The sequence below is a fragment of the Canis lupus genome, chromosome 28, assembly GCF_003254725.2.
Source record: "Canis lupus dingo isolate Sandy chromosome 28, ASM325472v2, whole genome shotgun sequence".
Classification (NCBI taxonomy): domain Eukaryota; kingdom Metazoa; phylum Chordata; class Mammalia; order Carnivora; family Canidae; genus Canis; species Canis lupus.
The window spans coordinates 41,081,404-41,098,766 of NC_064270.1; the positions used below are offsets into that span (position 1 = coordinate 41,081,404).

General features: G+C 68.6%; 1 protein-coding gene across 1 annotated transcript; it reads left to right on the top strand.

Moving 5' to 3' along the window:
* The first annotated feature begins 9,845 nt into the window (after window positions 1–9,845).
* On the top strand, window positions 9,846–13,469 carry LOC112672569 (uncharacterized). The gene is made up of 2 exons (XM_025467763.3): window positions 9,846–9,987; window positions 11,277–13,469. The coding sequence occupies exon 2, from the start codon at window positions 11,432–11,434 to the stop codon at window positions 12,659–12,661; it is 1,230 nt and encodes a 409-aa protein (XP_025323548.1). The 5' UTR covers window positions 9,846–9,987; window positions 11,277–11,431; the 3' UTR covers window positions 12,662–13,469.
* Window positions 13,470–17,363: the final 3,894 nt, after the last annotated feature.

Consider the following 17,363-nt stretch of genomic DNA (forward strand, 5'->3'; position numbering starts at 1 on the left):
GCCTCCAGCCCAGCAGGTCCCTGGAGCTGCGGCCGCTCGCAGCCTGGGGGCAGGTGGGGCGGTGCCATCCCTTCGCCGCGGGAGCCTGGGCGCCCATTAGCTTCGGGACCCAGAGCGGGGAGGGGATGGGGGTCCGCCGCCCCGGGCCCTGCTCCCCGCGCCCCTGTCCTCGCAGCCCGCCTCTCCCGGCGCCCTCGGCCAGGCCGCGCCTCCTGCCACAAGCTGCCTGGGGTGCCCAGGGTCCCGCGGAGTGGCCCAGCTTCCCTGCCCGGAGCCTGCCCCTCATGCCGCTCAGGCTCAGGCGCTCCCCCAACCCAGGGCCGTGGGTGACACCCATCGCCGGGCCTGGTGGCTCCGCTTCCGTCCTCCCGAGGTCGCCTCAGGCCCTGGTGGCCCTTCAGGCACCCGGTGCTGCCCACACCGGCCCTGGGAGCGGCCAGAGGGTGCAGCCAAGGCCCCTGGGCAGGTGGCAGGGGGGCAACCTCTTCGCCGCCCCCGGGGTGGCAGGGCTTGGCCCTCGGGCCCCTCGGCTGCTGGTGGCCAAGAGCGCTAGGCGAGGGGTGCTTGCCGTCAGCCCCTCCCACGCCGCACCGCTTGCCCCAGTGGGCCCAGGACTTGGACCCGGGACCAGGAACCAGAGACCAGGGACCAGGGACCAGGGACTCAGGAAGGGTCCAGGGGGGAGGGCCTGAGCCACCGCTGGCCGGGGCTGCTCCTGGGGAGCACACGGACCAGGTGCGGGCAGGAGGGGAGGCCCTGGGACACCTGCTCTTATTCACATTCTTTCCAAAACTGGACAGGCTCTGGATTAAAACCCTCGGCGGAAAAAAATAAAATAAAATAAAACAAAAATAAATAAATAAACAAACAAACCAACCTGGGCGGGTGCTGCAGGCTGCCGGCGGCCTCTGCCTGAAGTTTGAGAACAGATCCGGAGACCGGTCTGCGGGTGACAACAGACACGGGAAGCACAACCTGGATCAGTGCATGTTCATTTTTGAAAAACCAAAGTGGCTTTAACGAAATCCAGCTTGGGGGCCGGTTACCTGTCTGGCTCAGCCAGAGAAATTCAGTTAGAGAGCTCTTCCTCCGCAGATGCAGAAGGGGCCCCGGACCTTAGGGTGGGGGCTGGCGGCCACTGTGGGAGGGCAGCGCTCTCTCCCCCAGGGCGGGCTGCCCCTCCCTAAGGTAGTAAAGATGTTCCCAGTCAATGAAGATGGATCCTTAAAGCACTTTGATGGACCGTCTCCCGGTAGTTTACCTTCAGCCGGCCACTCACAGAAGCGTTTGAAGAAGAATTTTAATGAGGGCGACAGCGAGCTGCCCTAGCCTGCCCCGTGTCTGCTCAGGACACCCCGAAGGTGGCGTCTGGGTGGGTGGCGGGGGCGTGTGCTGTGGTCGGACAGGGTCTCGGAGCCAGACGCAGCAGCAGCCTGCACGACTCCCGTCTCGTGTGAAGAAAGACTAGACGGCGTCTCTGGCCGCCAGAAGAGAGAAAGCTGACTGTGGTCACCCGGCGCCCCCCACCCCGCGCAGGAGCAGGCCAGGCAGGCTGTGTGAACAGGAGACGGGCTGCAGCCCGAGGCTGCTGGATGCCGAGGCCACTGGCCCCCCATCCCAGGTGCACCCCGGGAAACACTGGCCCCATCACCCCACCTTCCCACGGCACCGTTTCCCACCACAACCCACCGCCTGCTCTGAGCTGTGCGGGGACACAAGGTCACGCAAAGGCCCACTTTTCCTTCCAGTGTCCGGTGCCTCCGTCTGGGCTGCCTCCGCAGGGAGTAAGCACATCCTTCGCTTTCAATTACAGAGCTGGGGGGTCTGGAAGCCCTGCTCGGGGCTCCCTTGGGGGAATCAGTGTAATGACTGATGCTAAGAACAGATTCATTTTGTAGGAATCCTACGGCCAAGTTTATGGACAGGACTAAGGTAGAAATGCCGGTCTCTCCTCAAAAATCTTGGTGTAGGGGAGTGTTTGGTGCCACGGATGTGGGGTCGTGTGAAGCCCAAGCTAGCCGGTGCCATGGGGTCCAAGGTGACATCTCTTTACTGAAGAAACCGACTGTTCCTCTTGGACATCAGGACGCATGTCCAGGTCCTCAATGGAAAGACTGGGGCAGACTTTCCCCTATACGTGGGGGCCAGTGGCAATCAGCAGTTCTCACCCAGTGGGACCACGGCTGGCAGCTGGCCCTGGGGTCTCACTATAGGACTCCTCCAAAGCCGCGCTTCCCAGACCCTAATGTCCCGGGAAGGTCCTGTTGGAAACCACTGGCAGCCGCCATTCACCCTGCAAGGCCGGGCCACTCCCCTCCCCAGGGGCATTCGGGCTGGAGCCTGACTTGTTCCTTCTCAACTTGGTGCAAAATTGCTGCAAACACAAGTGGCACTTTACCCAACCTCTGGCCAGAGGGGGCAGGAGGGACGGGACGTCCACCTGGAGGTGGACGGAGGGGTGGCCCCGGCCCGTCTGTCCTGTCTGCCGTCTGTCTGCCAGGCCAGCTCACTGCCACACCCGCCAAACCTCCAGAGCCCGAAAGCAGAGCAGGAGTCCCCCGGGGCTGAGCAACTCTCCATCCTTGCGGCCCCTGCCGTCTTGTCCAGGCCCGTACCCGCGCCCCAGCCCTCGGGGGCCTGGGAACACGCCCAGGTGCTCACCTGACTTAACACCTGCCCCAGAGGTGGGGACACCATGGTCCTCAGGCAGACAGACCCTGGGTGATCATGAGCCTCCCTGAAGGAGAGGGGATGCAGACACCTGCCGCAGGCCCTGCGGGAAGCGTCTAGAAACCAGGCCTGGGCTGTGCCAAACCACCGCCGTGACTGTAGCCCAAGGAAACCGCCTGCACATCTCGCCTCCAAAACCTCGCGGGGAGCGTGTGCTGTGTGGCATCGCCCCTTTTGTGCGAAGTCCTTACAGCCGCACAGGGGCCAGTCCACCCTGGGAGGCACCCGAGGCGCGGGGAGCCCGGTGACCGGGCGGGCGGCGTGGGGCCAGCCCTGGTGACTCCCGATGCGCGCTCTCACCCCTCAGGCTCCCTGAGCGCCAGCGGACCTGCCCCCTGGGCCCCGCACCACCTCTCCCAGGCGCCCAGCCCCAGCCCCATGGCCCGCAGGGGCCTGTGCTCTCACGGGAGCCCAGGAGGAGGAGGTAGGCGGCGGCGGCAGGCGGTTCCACCCTGTGAGGACCCGGCGCCCCAGCGACTGTCCACTCTGAGGCTGTGCGCCCGCCGCTGCGAGCCCTCCGAGACCTGACTGTCGCCCAAGACCCCGGCGCTCAGGGCTCCCTCCCGGATGCCGTCCGGATGCCGCCTGGGTGCCCCTCCTCTCCGGGTGGCTAGCTGGCTCACCGCCCTGGCCCCACGTCTGGCACTGGCCAGGCTGAGGAACGGGGGTGACCCATGCACACATGGGGCCTGGGCACAAGGTCTGGGCCTCAGGGACCCCTCCTGCTCCCGTCTCTCTGGAGGCCTTGCTGCCGTCCCTCTCAGGGCCCCAGGGGCCTGGCTCCGGCCCGAGGCTCCCTGGAGCCCCCTTAGTCCTTCCGGGAGTGGGAACAGCCCCCATCAGTGCTCAGCCAACGTCCCCACTTGCTGGGACGTTGCCCTCCCAGGCCAGGATGCCCTGATGGGTCAGATCCCCCCCGCCCCGGTGTGGGACAGGCTGAGGCTCAGCCAGGGGATGGCGGGGCCGGGCGGAGAGCTGAGCAGGGCAGCGGTTGCGCAGGCTCCAGCTTGGGAAGAGGGGAGCAGACGCGGGAACCCAGAGCAGCGTTGAGGGCAGAGGCCAGGCCCCTGGTGTCAGAGAGGAGGACGGCGCGGGGGGGGGGGGGGGGGGGGGGATGCACTGGGCGGGGCCCCGGGATGCACGGGGAGGGGCCCCGGGACTGATGCAGAGCCAGAGGCCCACAGGTGGAAACCTCAGGAGCCTGCGGGGGCTCTGGGTCAGGTCAGCGGGGTCCTGGGGTTAAAAGCCCCCCCCAGAGCCCAGAGGATATGGGAGCACGTGCTGTTGTGGCCATTTTTGAACAAAGCCAAACAGCCGGAAGCTGTCTCTGGGAGGAGCCCTGGGGCTGAGGGGGGCAGTGGGGGCGGCCCCTGCGGCGGGTGTGGGCCGCGAGGAAAGCGGGCGCAGGGGGCAGGGTGCGGGTGCCGCCGTCCTCTGGCCTCTGTGGTCCGGTGCACCGCGCACCGCCAGGTCCGGAGCTGCCGGGAACCTGCACGCCCCTCATCTCCGGGCTGGGGGCAGCTGCCGCTGCAGAGAGGCCAAGGGCAGGGGTGTGGGGGTGCTGTGGGCTCCCCGCCGGCTCGCGGCTGCAGGGACCTCTCCTGATGCGTGGGGACCACAGCGCAGTGGCTGCTGTCGGGGCCCCAACTCAGCAGCCCGGCCGAGGGACGGGAGTTGCAGAAGACAGGGGTCGTGCTCCCCGGGGAGGTGCTCCTGCCCAGCCCGGCGCCTGTGGTGGGGCCTGCGGGTCCACAAGCGCCAGGCCCCAAGGCTGCGTCCCCGGGCCCGCCAGCCTCTCTGGGCTGCGCACACTGTCCCCGCGCCCACACTACGCCCAAGGGGTGTTCCAAGGGCCCGAATAAACAGGCGGTACCTCTCGGGGAGGACGGTGTCCAGGCGGGGCAATTGCGCTTCCCTGGCTGTGAAAACTGCTTCAGGGGCCGCGGTGTCCGGTAGATGCTGGGAGAACCGGAATCCGGGCGCAGCGCATCCTTGCAGAGCCCCGGGCGGGGCGGGGGGCGGGCTGGGCCTCCTGCGGGGAAGACCCCTAGGCCACCAGGCTGCAGAGACTCAGACCTGGGCCAGGCCCCCAGGAAATGAGGAGGCTTTATTTTTATTTTTTATTACTTTTTTCATGAGGCTTTAAAAACAAAAGAAACAGCTGATCACCTCCTACGGCTCCCACCTTCCAGAGCCCCATGTCCTCTTTTGGACCAGAGTGACCGCCCGTTCCCTTGTTGGGGAGAGCTGTGGAGTGGCCACCGTCCCCGGAGGATGGCCCCGCTCCCGCTCTGGACACCGGGAGCGGCAGCAGGCAGGCCCTACCAGGAGGCCCCAGGACGCTGATGGTCACTTGAGACTTTACCCTTTGCTTGGCCAAACAGCATATTCACTGCGTAATACGTGTCGCAGGCCCATAGGACATGTTGTTTGGGGCAGATCGTGGATTTTTTTTTTTTTTAAGATTTTGTTTATTTACTCATGAGAAACACAGAGAGAGGCAGAGACCCAGGCAGAGGGAGAAGCAGGCTCCCTGCAGGGAGCCCGACGCGGGACTCGATCCCGGGGCTCCAGGATCACGCCCTGGGCCGAAGGCGGCGCTAAACCACTGCACCACCTGGGCTGCCCAAGTGGAAGAACGTTTCTCAATCATTTCCCAGGGACAGGGTCATGAACACTGAGACTTCGGGGCCACGCAGAGGGCCTGACACTCGTGTCCTCATCTCCCATCTTCAGGCTGACCCAACACTGGGCGTCCGTTGCGTGTGAAGCTCTTGGGGCTGGAAGCTGCGGCCTTGCTGCTGGCCAGCCTGAGCCCCAGGGGTGGCCTCCGCTCGGGGACCGTCCCCAGGGCTTCCCTGCCCTCTGCTGCGGGGAGGTCTGACGCTGGGAACTCCAGGGGGGACCTGCGAGCCGCTTTCTACTTGGACCTGGAATTCGGAGCTGAAACCCTGATTCCCAAATCTCACTCCTGTGGTGGCCAGAATACCCGAGAAGCCAGAAGTGGCTTGATTAGGCCTGTAAATCCCAGGGGAGGCGGCTCAGGACAGCGGGGGGTGTTGAGGGGCGCCGGCCTCAGTGGGGCGGTGCTGGACAAGACTCGGATGAGCGCAGCCCCTCCGAGCTGCCTCGCTCCGGGGACAGGGGAAAACGCCCCACGGCCTCACGGACTCACATTTCCCCTCCTGAATTCTCCCTGACGTCCATTGACGCTCAAAACAAATCAGCCTCCACTGATTTCCAGGAGCTGTCGGGCTCCAGACGCAGGCCCGCCCCGGGAGGTGGGAGTCCTGCCTGCAAAGCCGCAGCGGGGATGGGGCCTTCTGGGGCTTGGAGTCGCCCTAACCCTGTTGGGCCTCGGAGCGGGGAAGGGCCGGGAGCTCAGGGCCCCGGGGCTCCGGGTGCGGACGAGTTGACCGGTGGCCGCTCCGCCCTGCCCGCCTCTCTGTGGCCAGCCAAGCCGAGTGGGCCGGACCCAGCTGGGGACTTGGGGGCTCTGAGGGGTGCCCTGGGTTCTGGGTCACATGGCGTCCCGGTCGTGCCTCAGGGCGAATGCGAGGACAAGTGGTACCTCCAGGCTGACCTCCAGGTTCTGAAGATGCTGAGTGGGAGGCAGTACCTGGTACGAGAAGGTGGCAGCCCCCCGGCCCCCGCCGACGCCCCGGCCCAAGCCTGGCCAAGGGGAGGTGGGCCCGGCCTCTGGGCAAGCCTCGACCTGTCCAGGGTCAGCCAGTGAGGGGCACCGCCCACACTCCGGGCAGGGAACGCGCCCTCCGCGGCCCCGAGGGTGCCGTCAGGGAAACCCCAGCATGTCTGAGCAGCGACTCTAAGGGCAGGAGCGGGGGGGGGGGGGGGGGGGGGCCGAGGCGAGGCCAACGAGGCTGGCAGGGGGGAGGAGGCCTGGAAGGTGGTGCCATGTGGTCACCACCCCACCCCCGGCTGGCTCTTCCCAGGTGTTGGAGCCCACTGACCGTGATGGGGCGTCCTTCCATGTGGGGCCAGCCCCACTCCCCCTTCGCTCCCAGATCCTGAGCTGCTGTGCCTGGGGGCACGGAACTCCGGCCGTCACCCGAAGGTCCAGCTGCAGGCCCGGCTGGCCACAGCAGCTCACGGTCCCGAGGGCCCCAGTGTCTGGACGGATGGACCCGGCACGACGCAGGCGCGTCTGGAAGCGGCCTGGACACCTGTCCGTCCTGCACTGGGACAATCCGGGAAGGACACTCGGTCCCTGCCTGAGTCTGGGGCCTCCTTCAGCGGCATGTCGCCTCCAGGCCCGTGGGGACGGCTGCCAGCTGTGCCTGTTTCCAGACCCTTTTCTGGGAACAAGCGGAGAAGGGGCCTCCTGTGTGCGCCCTAAATTCTCAAATCACCCCCTGGGGGGTGCGAGCCACAGTGGCCTTCGGGAGCCGTCCTGGGCAGCAGTCACCATGGACACCGTGTGGTGCCACGACCCCGGTGGCTCCGACGCCCCGCACAGCTGCCCCACGGCGGCAGTTCTGTTTCCTGTGTCGGCCCTTGTTCTGGAAGGAAGTCAAAAGAAATGCTTTGTTGGGACGCCTGGGGGGGCTCAGTGGTTGGGCGTCTGCCCTCGGCCCAGGTCGTGATCCTGGGGTGTCGACAGACGGTGAGGGGACAGGGGCCGAGCGCAGACGGGGGCTGTTGGGGGCTGAGCAGCAGGCGCACCAAGTGAGGCCAGGCCCGGGGAGCCTCAAGCCTCCGGGCACCTTCCAGAGCGTCAGGGCAGGACCGGTCGGGAAGCAGGTGGGAAGGGAAGCAGCACCCTGCACGGAGCTCCTGAGCTCTGGGGGTCACCCCCTCCCAAGTCCCTGGTAGGTTTCTTAGGAGCAAAGTCTTTCCTGTGCCAGGGACAAGGCCCCAAGGACGACTGACCACTGCCCAGGGATCCCTGACCGGCGATGGGGGCGCCGGGGCTGTGCACGCCCCACCCCCCAGGGTCTGCTCTCTGTGGGCTGCCGAGGAGGGGACCCCCTGGAAGAGGAGGGGACTTGCAGGCGTGTCCCCCACGCCTCCCCAGGTGCCCCTCGCCAGTCCCGACCCCGTCCTTGGTGCTGGATGCCCAGTGACTCCCTCGGAGTCAGGGTCGGGGTGGAGGGGTGGGCCCAGGCCTGAGGAAGGACCAGGATTCCCCCCACCCGGCCCCCCGAGGAGCAGGGCCCCCCAGCCCTTGGTCAGAGGCAGCAGCTGCCCTCTCAGGCCCGCCTGGCACACACTGGACCCCTGGGGGCGGGGGCGGGGGTGTCACTGCTCTGAGACCCCAGGGACCCCCAGGACCCCTGCCCCTGGTGCTGAACCTAAGGAGCAAACTCCCTTGGTGAGGAGCAGAGTCTGCTGGGGAAGCAGAGGTAACAAGGAAGGTGGTGACGGTGGGGGGGGTCCCCACTTGAACCCCACCCCAGGCTACTGTGTGAGTGAGTGTGGGGCGCAGATCCTCCCGATGCCCCCAGTTCTTCCCCTTGGCTCTGGTAGGGAAACGAGGTCTGGGTCTGGGGCCCCCGGCCTTGCAGAGGGGAGGGGCATCCATGGCCGTGGGGGGCAGGGTCGTGTCCCCAGGTGCCCCCAGAGCCAGGAGGGCAGGGGTGTGCAGCTGGGAGGCCCTGCCCAGCAGACCTACCGCCCAGGGTGCCCCCAGTGGGGGGTCAGGGGCTCCCACACAGCCCTCCCGGGGGGACTGTCCTCGGCCTTTGCACCCCGCTGCCCGCCTGCCCCCTGTCTCTCCCTGCCTTCCTGGGTCCTGGCAGGTGGAGCCACCCCTGGCGCCGTCCCCTCTGCTGAGCAGAACTCCAGAGGCTCCTGCCCTGTCCTCGTGGGGGGGGGGTCACCCCAGGCCACCCCACTTCTGGGGGCGGGTGCTGGGGAGGGAGCGTGTCTGTGTGATTGGGGGGCAGGGTGTGCAGGGAGGGTGGCCCCTCAAAGGACTAGTTGTGGAAATCCTTACCGGGGCCGCCGGGCTGATGGCTCAGGTCACGCTCTCAGGGTCGGGGGGTCGAGCCCCGAGCCCCTGCGTGGACCCCAGGCTCAGCCAGGAGTCTGCTGCTCCCTTTCCCGCTGCCTCCGCCCCCCCCCCCCCGCACTGTGCGGCCAGCGTGTGTCTGCTCTCTCGCTCTCGCTCAAGTAAATAAAATATTTTGAAAAACTCTTATCCTCCAAACAGTGACAGTGCTGCAAGCGCACGTCCCTCGACGTCCCGTTGTTTCAGGCACAAGTCCATCAGCTGGACATACGGCCTTTTTCTAGGGGATTCGGTCCTCAAAGGGCAGGCCCGTGTCTCCAGGCCTCTTGGGGACGGTAGCAGGCTGTGCCCCAAATCGGTGGTGACACGTCCCAGGCCACCGCGGCAGTGTGCAGCCTCCCTGGCATCATGGCATCGAGCCTGCTTCGTCGATTCTGGGTTCTGCTGTTTGTAGGATTCACGCAGGAGCGTGCGGCTTGGAGTTTCTCCCTCAGGTGTGAGTCCGAGTAGCTGTTCCACTAAGTGACCACAGGAACCGGAACCGAGATGGCGCAGGTGGGAGACGGGCCTCTGGCTCAGGTGGGGGGGGCCGTGGGGGCGGGCACAGGCCCCGGGGGGCACAGACGCTACTCCCCTGGGTCACGGAGTAGGACTGGGGGAGGGGGGGCCGGGGGGGGGGGGGGGAGGCTGCGGCTCCAGGCCTGGGAGGGCGGGGGAGGCGAGCTCCACTGTTTGGGGAAGTCACCCAGCTGCCATCGGCTCTTGGAGGGCATCGCCAGCCCTGGGGACACAGAGGATGCCCCCTGCCCCCGCCAGACCTGCTCCAAGGAACCAACCGGGGGCGCCCAGCCCTCCCCGCCAGGCAGGCCCCGCTGCCGCGCAGCACCCAGCATCACCCCCGGGCCGATTTCGAGAGCGTCGTGGCCGTGTTACTCCCACCGTCCGGCCCTGCGAGGTCCCCAGCATCGTTCTCAGAAGGGGCCCTGTCCACCCACCCCCATCCCATGCCAGGGGCCTTCCTCAATTTGCTTCCCTTTTCAGTTTCCCACTGCTCGCGCTGGAGCAGAGATGCCTCTAGAAAGTGTTGGCTGCAGACTTCCTTCTGTCTGAGGACAGTGCTGGGGGGTGGGGTGGGGGGTTCCGGGTCGCCTCCCAGCCCGACCCCTCGCCCGAGGAGCAGTGAGGCCAGAGCCTGCACTATTCGGGCCCTCGGGGCCCGGAGCAGGAGCAGCATCGGAGTCCCGGCGCCTCTGGACCTGCGCACCCAGCCCGCCTGCAGGACGCCGGTGAGAGAGGGGGGTGGGCAGCCCTCCCTGGAGGGGGCCAAGGTGAAGCGTCCCCCACAGCCCCGCTCACGGGACATCTGGCTGCAGGGGGAAGGTGCCCGTGCACCGGGCCTGCCAGGCAGGAAGGGTGGACGCTACGGCCTCCTGCAGCAGCTCCATCCGTGCTGTGCTGGGTGGGCTGCGGGACGAGCCCCCTCCCGTCACCACCGTGGGCGCCCTGCCTCCAGCCACCGGGGAGAGCAGGGGCGAGGCCGCGGCGGGCAGGTGGGCTTCTCCTCCTCGGTCTCCCAGAGCTGCTCGTGGGCCCTCCTTTTGTGCCCCCTGCTCCTGCGCACCCGAGGGCAGGGGTCTCAGCGGGGGCTGCCTGGCACGGTGGCATCTCAGCCCACTCTGCCCATGAGGCCGGCCCGGGAACCAGCCGCCACGCGAGGTGTGCAGGGTGCCCAGGTGGTGGCGGGCACGAGGCGGGGCCTCAGCCGGGAGTCCTGGGGGGTTGGGCTGGGCGAGCCTCCTGGGAGAGCGGCGCACACCTCGCGGGGCCGGGTGTCCAGCTCGGCCTCTGGGCGCTCTGATCACCAAGTCTGAGCAGCGAAATCTTGCTGCGAGGCTATGGAGCGGCGTAGAGACCTGCTGGCATGTTCTGGAAGGGGCCCTGGGGAGGGCCCAGGTTCCCGCACACGACACGGAGCCTGGGCTCCTAAATGATAGTGATTTCTCAGAGTCTGGAGCCTGGTGGTCGGTTCAGGGCACCGGGCTACTGCCCCGGTGGGAGGGTGGGGACCCCCTGGCGGCAGTCGCCCCTCACGGGCCGCCCTTAGGCCCTGACCACCTCCCAACGGCATCCCCTGGGGTTAGGGCTTCGAGGAAGGGATTTCAGGGACGCGGCCAGCCAGTGCGGGGCAGCCCCCTGACCCGTAACCGCGGGAGAAGGGACAGGAAGCGGCCCCGCGGCTCCAGCCCTCAGAGCCGGTGTCTTGTGTCACCAAGGAGGACGCCCCAGGTGACGGCGCACGGCCCCGGGCGCTCGGTCACTGCGTGCGGCAGAGAACCGGAGGCAGGCCGGGCAGTGGGGGCGCCCCGGGGGCGGGGGCTCGGGCCTGGGGGGAGGCTGCGGGCCAGGGCCAGGCGATGGCCGAGGGGCGCGGATGGCCCTCCCGGTGGGTCCCGAGCTGGAAGGGGGCGCGGAGCAGGAGCTGGTGGTCACTGCCGGGGCAGGTGGTTCCTGGGGCTGCTGGCAGCTCCCCCGCGGCCCCTGGGGCCTCACTGCCGTTCTGGCCCATCCTCCGCAGCGGTCCTCCCGGCCTCCTCAGCGGTCCTCTCGTCCTCCAGTCCTCCGCAGCGTCCCCACCGAGGGAGTCTGTCTTCGGGTCTCACAGCCTGAGGGCGGCTTCCTTCTCCGGAGACCTGAGGCGGCTTCCCGGGGGTGGATTCCCAGGCGGTGCCCATGGATCCCGGCCCCGAGGAGGAAGGGGGGGCCCTGGCCATCCCCCCGCTGAGGCCCGGCGAGAAGTTCCACGTGTTCGTGAGCTACAGCAGCAGGGACGCGGCGTGGACCCACACGCTCATCGGCCGCCTGGAGGCGGACCTCCCGGGGCTGCGGGTGTGTCTGCACGAGCGGGACTTCGTCCCCGGCAGGAACATCCTGGAGAACATGGCCGAGTGCATCCAGCAGAGCCAGAAGGTGCTCCTGCTGCTGAGCCAGGACTTCGTGCAGAGCCGGTGGTGCCTCCTGGAGGCCGACCTGTCCCTGTTCGGCTACTGCCTGGAGAGGAAGGCCGTCATCCCCATCCTGCTGAAGCCCTGCCGGGTCCCGCTGCACCTCAGCCACCTGACCTACCTGGAGGCGACCGACAGCCGCTTCTACCCCAAGGTGCTGCGGCTCCTGTGCCAGGCCACCCTGTGCGGGGCGCGCTCCGTGCCGGCCCTGCGCCCGGCCGCCTCCCTCTACAGTGGGAAGGCCCTCCTCACCCTCAACTGCATCAACAAGGACAGCCTGTCGTCTTGGCAGGTGGGGACCTTCAGCACCCTGAGTGTCCCGGACCCCCTGAAGGAGGTGCTGGAGGAGCCCGAGGTGTACCGGCGCGCCCTGGGCGTCCTGAACGGGGCACAGTCCCCCAGGTCCTGCCTCCGCTACCTGGGCTGCAGGGTCCCGCTGGGCATCTTCCTGATTCTCATCTCCTTGGTGCTGCTGTCCTTCACCCTGATCCTGGGGCTCCAGCCGAGCCCGCCGGCTCAGCGCTTCCTGCTCCTCTTGGGCGGGGTGTTTTTCTGCTCCCTCGTCTTGGTCCTGGCGGTGAACACCTTCTGCTGGTTCCGGAGGTTCTCCAGGAGGAAGATGCGGGAGCTGGTCCTCAGAGCGGGCGAGGCCAACCTCCTGCTGGCGCCCCACTCCGTGCTGGTGGGCTGTGACACCATGAACAAGCTGCACTTCGTGTACGTGCTCCTGGAGGAGTGCAGGCAGGTCTTTCTGGAGTGCGCGGAGGGCGAGGCGCTGTTCCGGGAGGCCATGCTGCGGTTCTCCTCCAGCTACGCCTGCTGCGTGGCCCACGCGTACTTCCCCGCCTCTGAGGACGTCCAGGGGGCTCAGGGCCACCTCCAGCTGGGCCTGTGCTTCTGCCAGTTCGTGTCTCTGCAGCTGAAGAGACACCAGGGCCTCGGGGTTTACCCCGTGTGATGGCAGGACGGGCCGGGGACAGTGCCTCTTGCCTGACTGCCCGGCTGCCCCCTGGCTGGCCCCGCGGACACAGCCTCCCCGGGGCCTGGGGGGGTGCACACGGGACCCTCACCTCTGGCCAGGACGGCCACCCTCGGGCCCTCACACCGCCCCGGCGACCCCGCAGCCTGCTCGGAAGGCAGAGGTGGCATCAGCCCAGGTGGCCTCACAGTTTGGGGAGGCGGCATTTCGGACAGGCTCCCCGAGAGGGTGCTGGGGAGAGCAGCAGGCTTGCCTGTGACCCCCGGGCCCCTTGGGGTGCGCCTGCCTCTGCCTGACGGCCCGTCAGTGTCCAGGGTACCAGGGCGGACCATGCTGGCCCGCGGCGGCCCTCCCCTGAGCTGCTCTTCCAGGCACCGGCCCCTCATTCCCGGACACGGAGCGCGGGGCGGGCGGCGGTGGGGTCCAGGCCCGGCGAGGGGGACGCACCCACGGGGCTCACGCCGTGCACCCGAGAGCCCTGCGGGGCCAGCCACAGCCGCCCTGCGTCCGTCCCCACGCGGACACCCCGTCAGCCCCGCGTGTCCGCCGCCTCTCCCGCGGGGGCCTGGGGCTCTGGGGCGCGGCCCGGCCGGGACCTCCGACCTGCGCCGCCCGCCCCCGGGGCCCGCTCCCGGGCTCAGAGGGCAGCGCCCACCTCGGAGCTTCTGGGCTTCCGCAGACGCTCTTCCCCGGGAGACCTCAGGTACCTGCGGGGATGAAACCCGCGCGCCGGTTCTGGACGTGGGGGCGCAGCAGCGGCAGCGCTGGGGGAGCAGCAGCAGGGCCCCGCCGCCCCGCCCCGCCCCGCCGCCCCGCCCCCGCCGAGCCCCGCCCCCGCCCCCGCCGAGCCCCGCCCCCGCCGAGTCCCGCCCCTCCGCTCTGCGTCTGCCTGCGCCGCTCTGCCCCGCCCCTCCACTCTGAGCCCCGCCCCCTCCTCTGAGCCCCGCCCTCCGCTCTGCGTCTGCCCCCGCCGCTGTGCGCCCCGCCCCCTCCCCTGAGCCCCGCCCCTCCACTCTGAGCCCCGCCCCCTCCCCTGAGCCCCGCCCCCGCGCTGAGCCCCGCCCCCACCGAGCCCCGCCCCCCGCGCTGAGCCCCGCCCCTCCGCTCTGCGTCTGCCTCCGCCGCTCTGCCCCGCCCCTCCACTCTGAGCCCCGCCCCCTCCTCTGAGCCCCGCCCTCCGCTCTGCGTCTGCCCCCGCCGCTGTGTGCCCCGCCCCCTCCCCTGAGCCCCGCCCCTCCACTCTGAGCCCCGCCCCCTCCTCTGAGCCCCGCCCCCGCGCTGAGCCCCGCCCCCACCGAGCCCCGTCCCCCGCGCTGAGCCCCGCCCCTCCGCTCTGCGTCTGCCTGCGCCGCTCTGCCCCGCCCCTCCACGCTGAGCCCCGCCCCCTCCTCTGAGCCCCGCCCTCCGCTCTGCGTCTGCCCCCGCCGCTGTGCGCCCCGCCCCCTCCCCTGAGCCCCGCCCCTCCACTCTGAGCCCCGCCCCCTCCTCTGAGCCCCGCCCCCGCGCTGAGCCCCGCCCCTCCGCTCTGCGCCTGCCCCCGCCGCTCTGCGCCCCGCCCCCTCCCCTGAGCCCCGCCCCTCCGCTCTGGGCCCCGCCCCCTTCGCGCTGAGCTCCGCCCTGTTCTGAGCCCCGCCCCTGTGCGCCCTGCGGGACCGTCGAGACCCCCCAGGGCTCCAGACCCGGAGGGCAGGGCCTTGGGCAGCAGGGGTGGCCCCAGGTGCTGCCCTGAGCCTCAGCGCGTCCGTGAGCGAGCAGCTGGCAGGTGATGTCCGGGCGGATCTGCGGTTGGAGCTGCGCACCTCTCCCCGCACCCCGGGTGCCCGTGCGCGCCTGGGCAGGGGCCGCACCGCGAGTCTCCGGGTGGCTGCCTCGCATCCGTTTTGTGCGGCGTCGTGCTGACCCCGGCCGTCCGGGGAGCTCGGGCCCCAGACCCCAGCACAGAGCAGCTAGCAAACAGTCCGCGACCCGACTCCCCAGCAGCCCGTAAGGTCACCAGCGCGCCCGCCTCCCCGCCCCTCCGTCGGGCCCCTGCGCAGCCCCGCCCCGCCCCCCGCCCCGCGGACCTGCCCAAGCCCTGCTCCGGTGGTTTGGACCGACCACCTGGCCCTAGCTCGGAGCCCCTGGGAGCGCGGTGAGCCTCTGCGCCGCCGCTGTCTGCGCCCTGCCTTGACCCCGGGCTCCACGTGGCCTCTCCAGCCCTGCGGACCCGTCCTCAGGACACGCGAGCAACAAACTTCTCCATTTCAACTTCTCGTGTGAAAGAACAGCAGGGCCTGCGGTCTGTTGCTGAACCAAAGCCGGCCACCCGGCGGCCTGTGCCCACTTAACCTGGGGTGATTGAACACAGGCTGGCCCGCTCGCCTCCCTCCTGGGGCCAGGACTGCCCGGGGAGGCCCCCACAGGGGCAGGAGGGGGGCTCTGGGCAAGGGGACGGCGTGAGCACAGGCCCTGGGCAGGGCCAGGTCACAGGAGGAGCTGCCGAGTAGGGGACGTCCTGTGAACCCCAGGGCTCACTGAGCGGCTTTGGGTGCCAGAACTTTCCTGGGGGCAGTGCTTGGTACCAGGATCCTCCCCGAGGGGCCCCAGCACCCGGTCTCTGAGCTATCCAAAAAGCAGGGGCCATGGTCTGGGCCCCAGGCTGAGGAGCAGTAGGGACGCCGGCCCCCACAATTGTACCATGGGGTGAGGACTCAACAGGCTCACCCGTACCTGCCCCCTAGAGCCACGCTCCTGGGGGCACACAGGGCCCTGGAGAACCCTCGGGGCCTGGCAGGCTATACCCTGGCTGTGCCAGAGAGCCCGGGAGCCCGTGCTGAGCTGGGTGAGCAGCCAGGCCTTTTAGGCCCTGGACTCCTGGCTGCGGCCCGGGAACCCCGGGGGCAGTAATGGGGGCCCGTGGGCTGAGGCCTCTGGTGTGCAGGGGCGCCCACGTGCACACGCAGCCCCTCCACTCCCTGGCAAACCGCGGGCTGACTGTGGTGTTCCTGCCCTGAGCACCGTGCCACGTGGCCCAGAGGCAGCACACGGATGAAAGACAGATGACAGTCTTGTCACTTCAGAAGGCCGTGATTTTTCAGGTCACGGAAGAGCACAGCGGCGCACAATAAAGAGAAAACATCCAGGCGAACCATCTACAGGACCGTTGATGTACTCGGGCTGCGGGAGGCCCAGACGCCTCACAGGTCCTGCGGGCCCGGGGATGCCAAGGAGGCTGAGCCCGTGGGGCTGCCCCGAGTCCCTTCTCTGCTCCCCGCGCCGTGTCCTGTTAGCTCCCCAGTGCTTGCACGAAGCCCCCTACCGGGCCGGGCAGGGTGAGGCTGGGGGGATGCTAGGCCCCAGGGGGTGGTGCCCCCGGTGCCCTCGCGGAGCAGGGTCTGGAGCTGGCTGTACTCGGTGCCCGCACTCCCAGCCAGTGCTTCTCCCCAGGGCGGTGTGACCCCGGCTACCTCCCCACAGCCTGGACACAGGGGACACAGGGCTGCCCCAAGTCCCCCTGCCTGCCTTGACCCTGTCCTGACGCACACCCGGTCGGTGCTCCGGAGGTCTAATGGGGCCCGGTCCCCCCGCCCCCAGGCACGCCTGCTGCGCCCAGGAGCCTGGCCCCCCGCAGAGGGAGAAGCCGCTGCATGCCCGACCTCCACTGTCCACCTGCGGGGCACCCGAATGCACCCCCCTGGGCAGGTGAGGCAGGAGGCAGGGGGTTTCCTGGGACCTGCATCTCCTGCAGATGCCTCAGAAGTGCCTCAGTCAGTCCTGGCCTGGTTCTCGGGCGGGGTGGGGGCGGGAGGGGCTGAGGCTCTAAGCAGTCCTGGGGGCACCTCACTGGGCTGCCGGTCACTAGGGCCCCAGCTGCTGTCCTGGCCAGCGCTGAGTCTTGCTGTGCCAGCCACTGGGGTGCACCCCATGGGGCCACTGCACAGGCGGCCTGAGGCCTCCGCGGCAGCACCAGGGCTCGCTGTGAGACGGGAGATGAAGGCCTCCAAGACCAGCTGATCCCCCACTGCAGCTCGGGCCTGGCTGCTGCAGGTGACTGGGGCCCTCGGTGCCCTGTGAGGCCCTGCAGGTCCTTCCAGGACTCCCCAGGTTCCCTAGCCACCCCGCTGCCACTGCCGCTCCACCTGGCTGGCCTCTGCCCTGTGGGTTCTGGAGACCACTTCTGGGGGAAATCTATTCAAAACACGCATCAGGGGCAGCCCGAGTGGCTCAGTGGTTTGGCGCTGCCTTGGGCCCGGGGTGTGATCCTGGAGACCCGGGATCGAGTCCCATGTCGGACTCCCTGCGTGGAGCCTGCTCCTCCCTCTGCCTGTGTCTCTGCCTCTCTCTCTCTCTCTCTCTGTGTGTCTCATGAGTAAATAAATAAAATCTTAAAAAAAAAAAAACACGCATGAGGGGCAGCCTGAGTGGCTCAGCGGTTTAGGGCCACCTTCAGCCCAGGGCGTGATCCTGGAGACCCAGGATCGAGTCCCACGTCGGGCTCCCTGCATGGAGCCTGCTTCCCTCTCTGCCTGTGTCTCTGCCTCTCTCTCTGTGTCTCTCATGAATAAATGAATGGAATCTTAAACACACACACACACACACACACACACACACACACATCAGGTCAAACTCTGGCCTATTGAACCCCCAGGGGCGCTGCCACCTTCTGCTTGCCCCCACCCACCGCCCCAGCCTGGGGAATGGT

Excerpts from the sequence above, each read along its gene's own strand:
- LOC112672569 (XM_025467763.3), top strand. The coding sequence starts at position 11,432 with ATGGATCCCGGCCCCGAGGAGGAAGGGGGGGCCCTGGCCATCCCCCCG.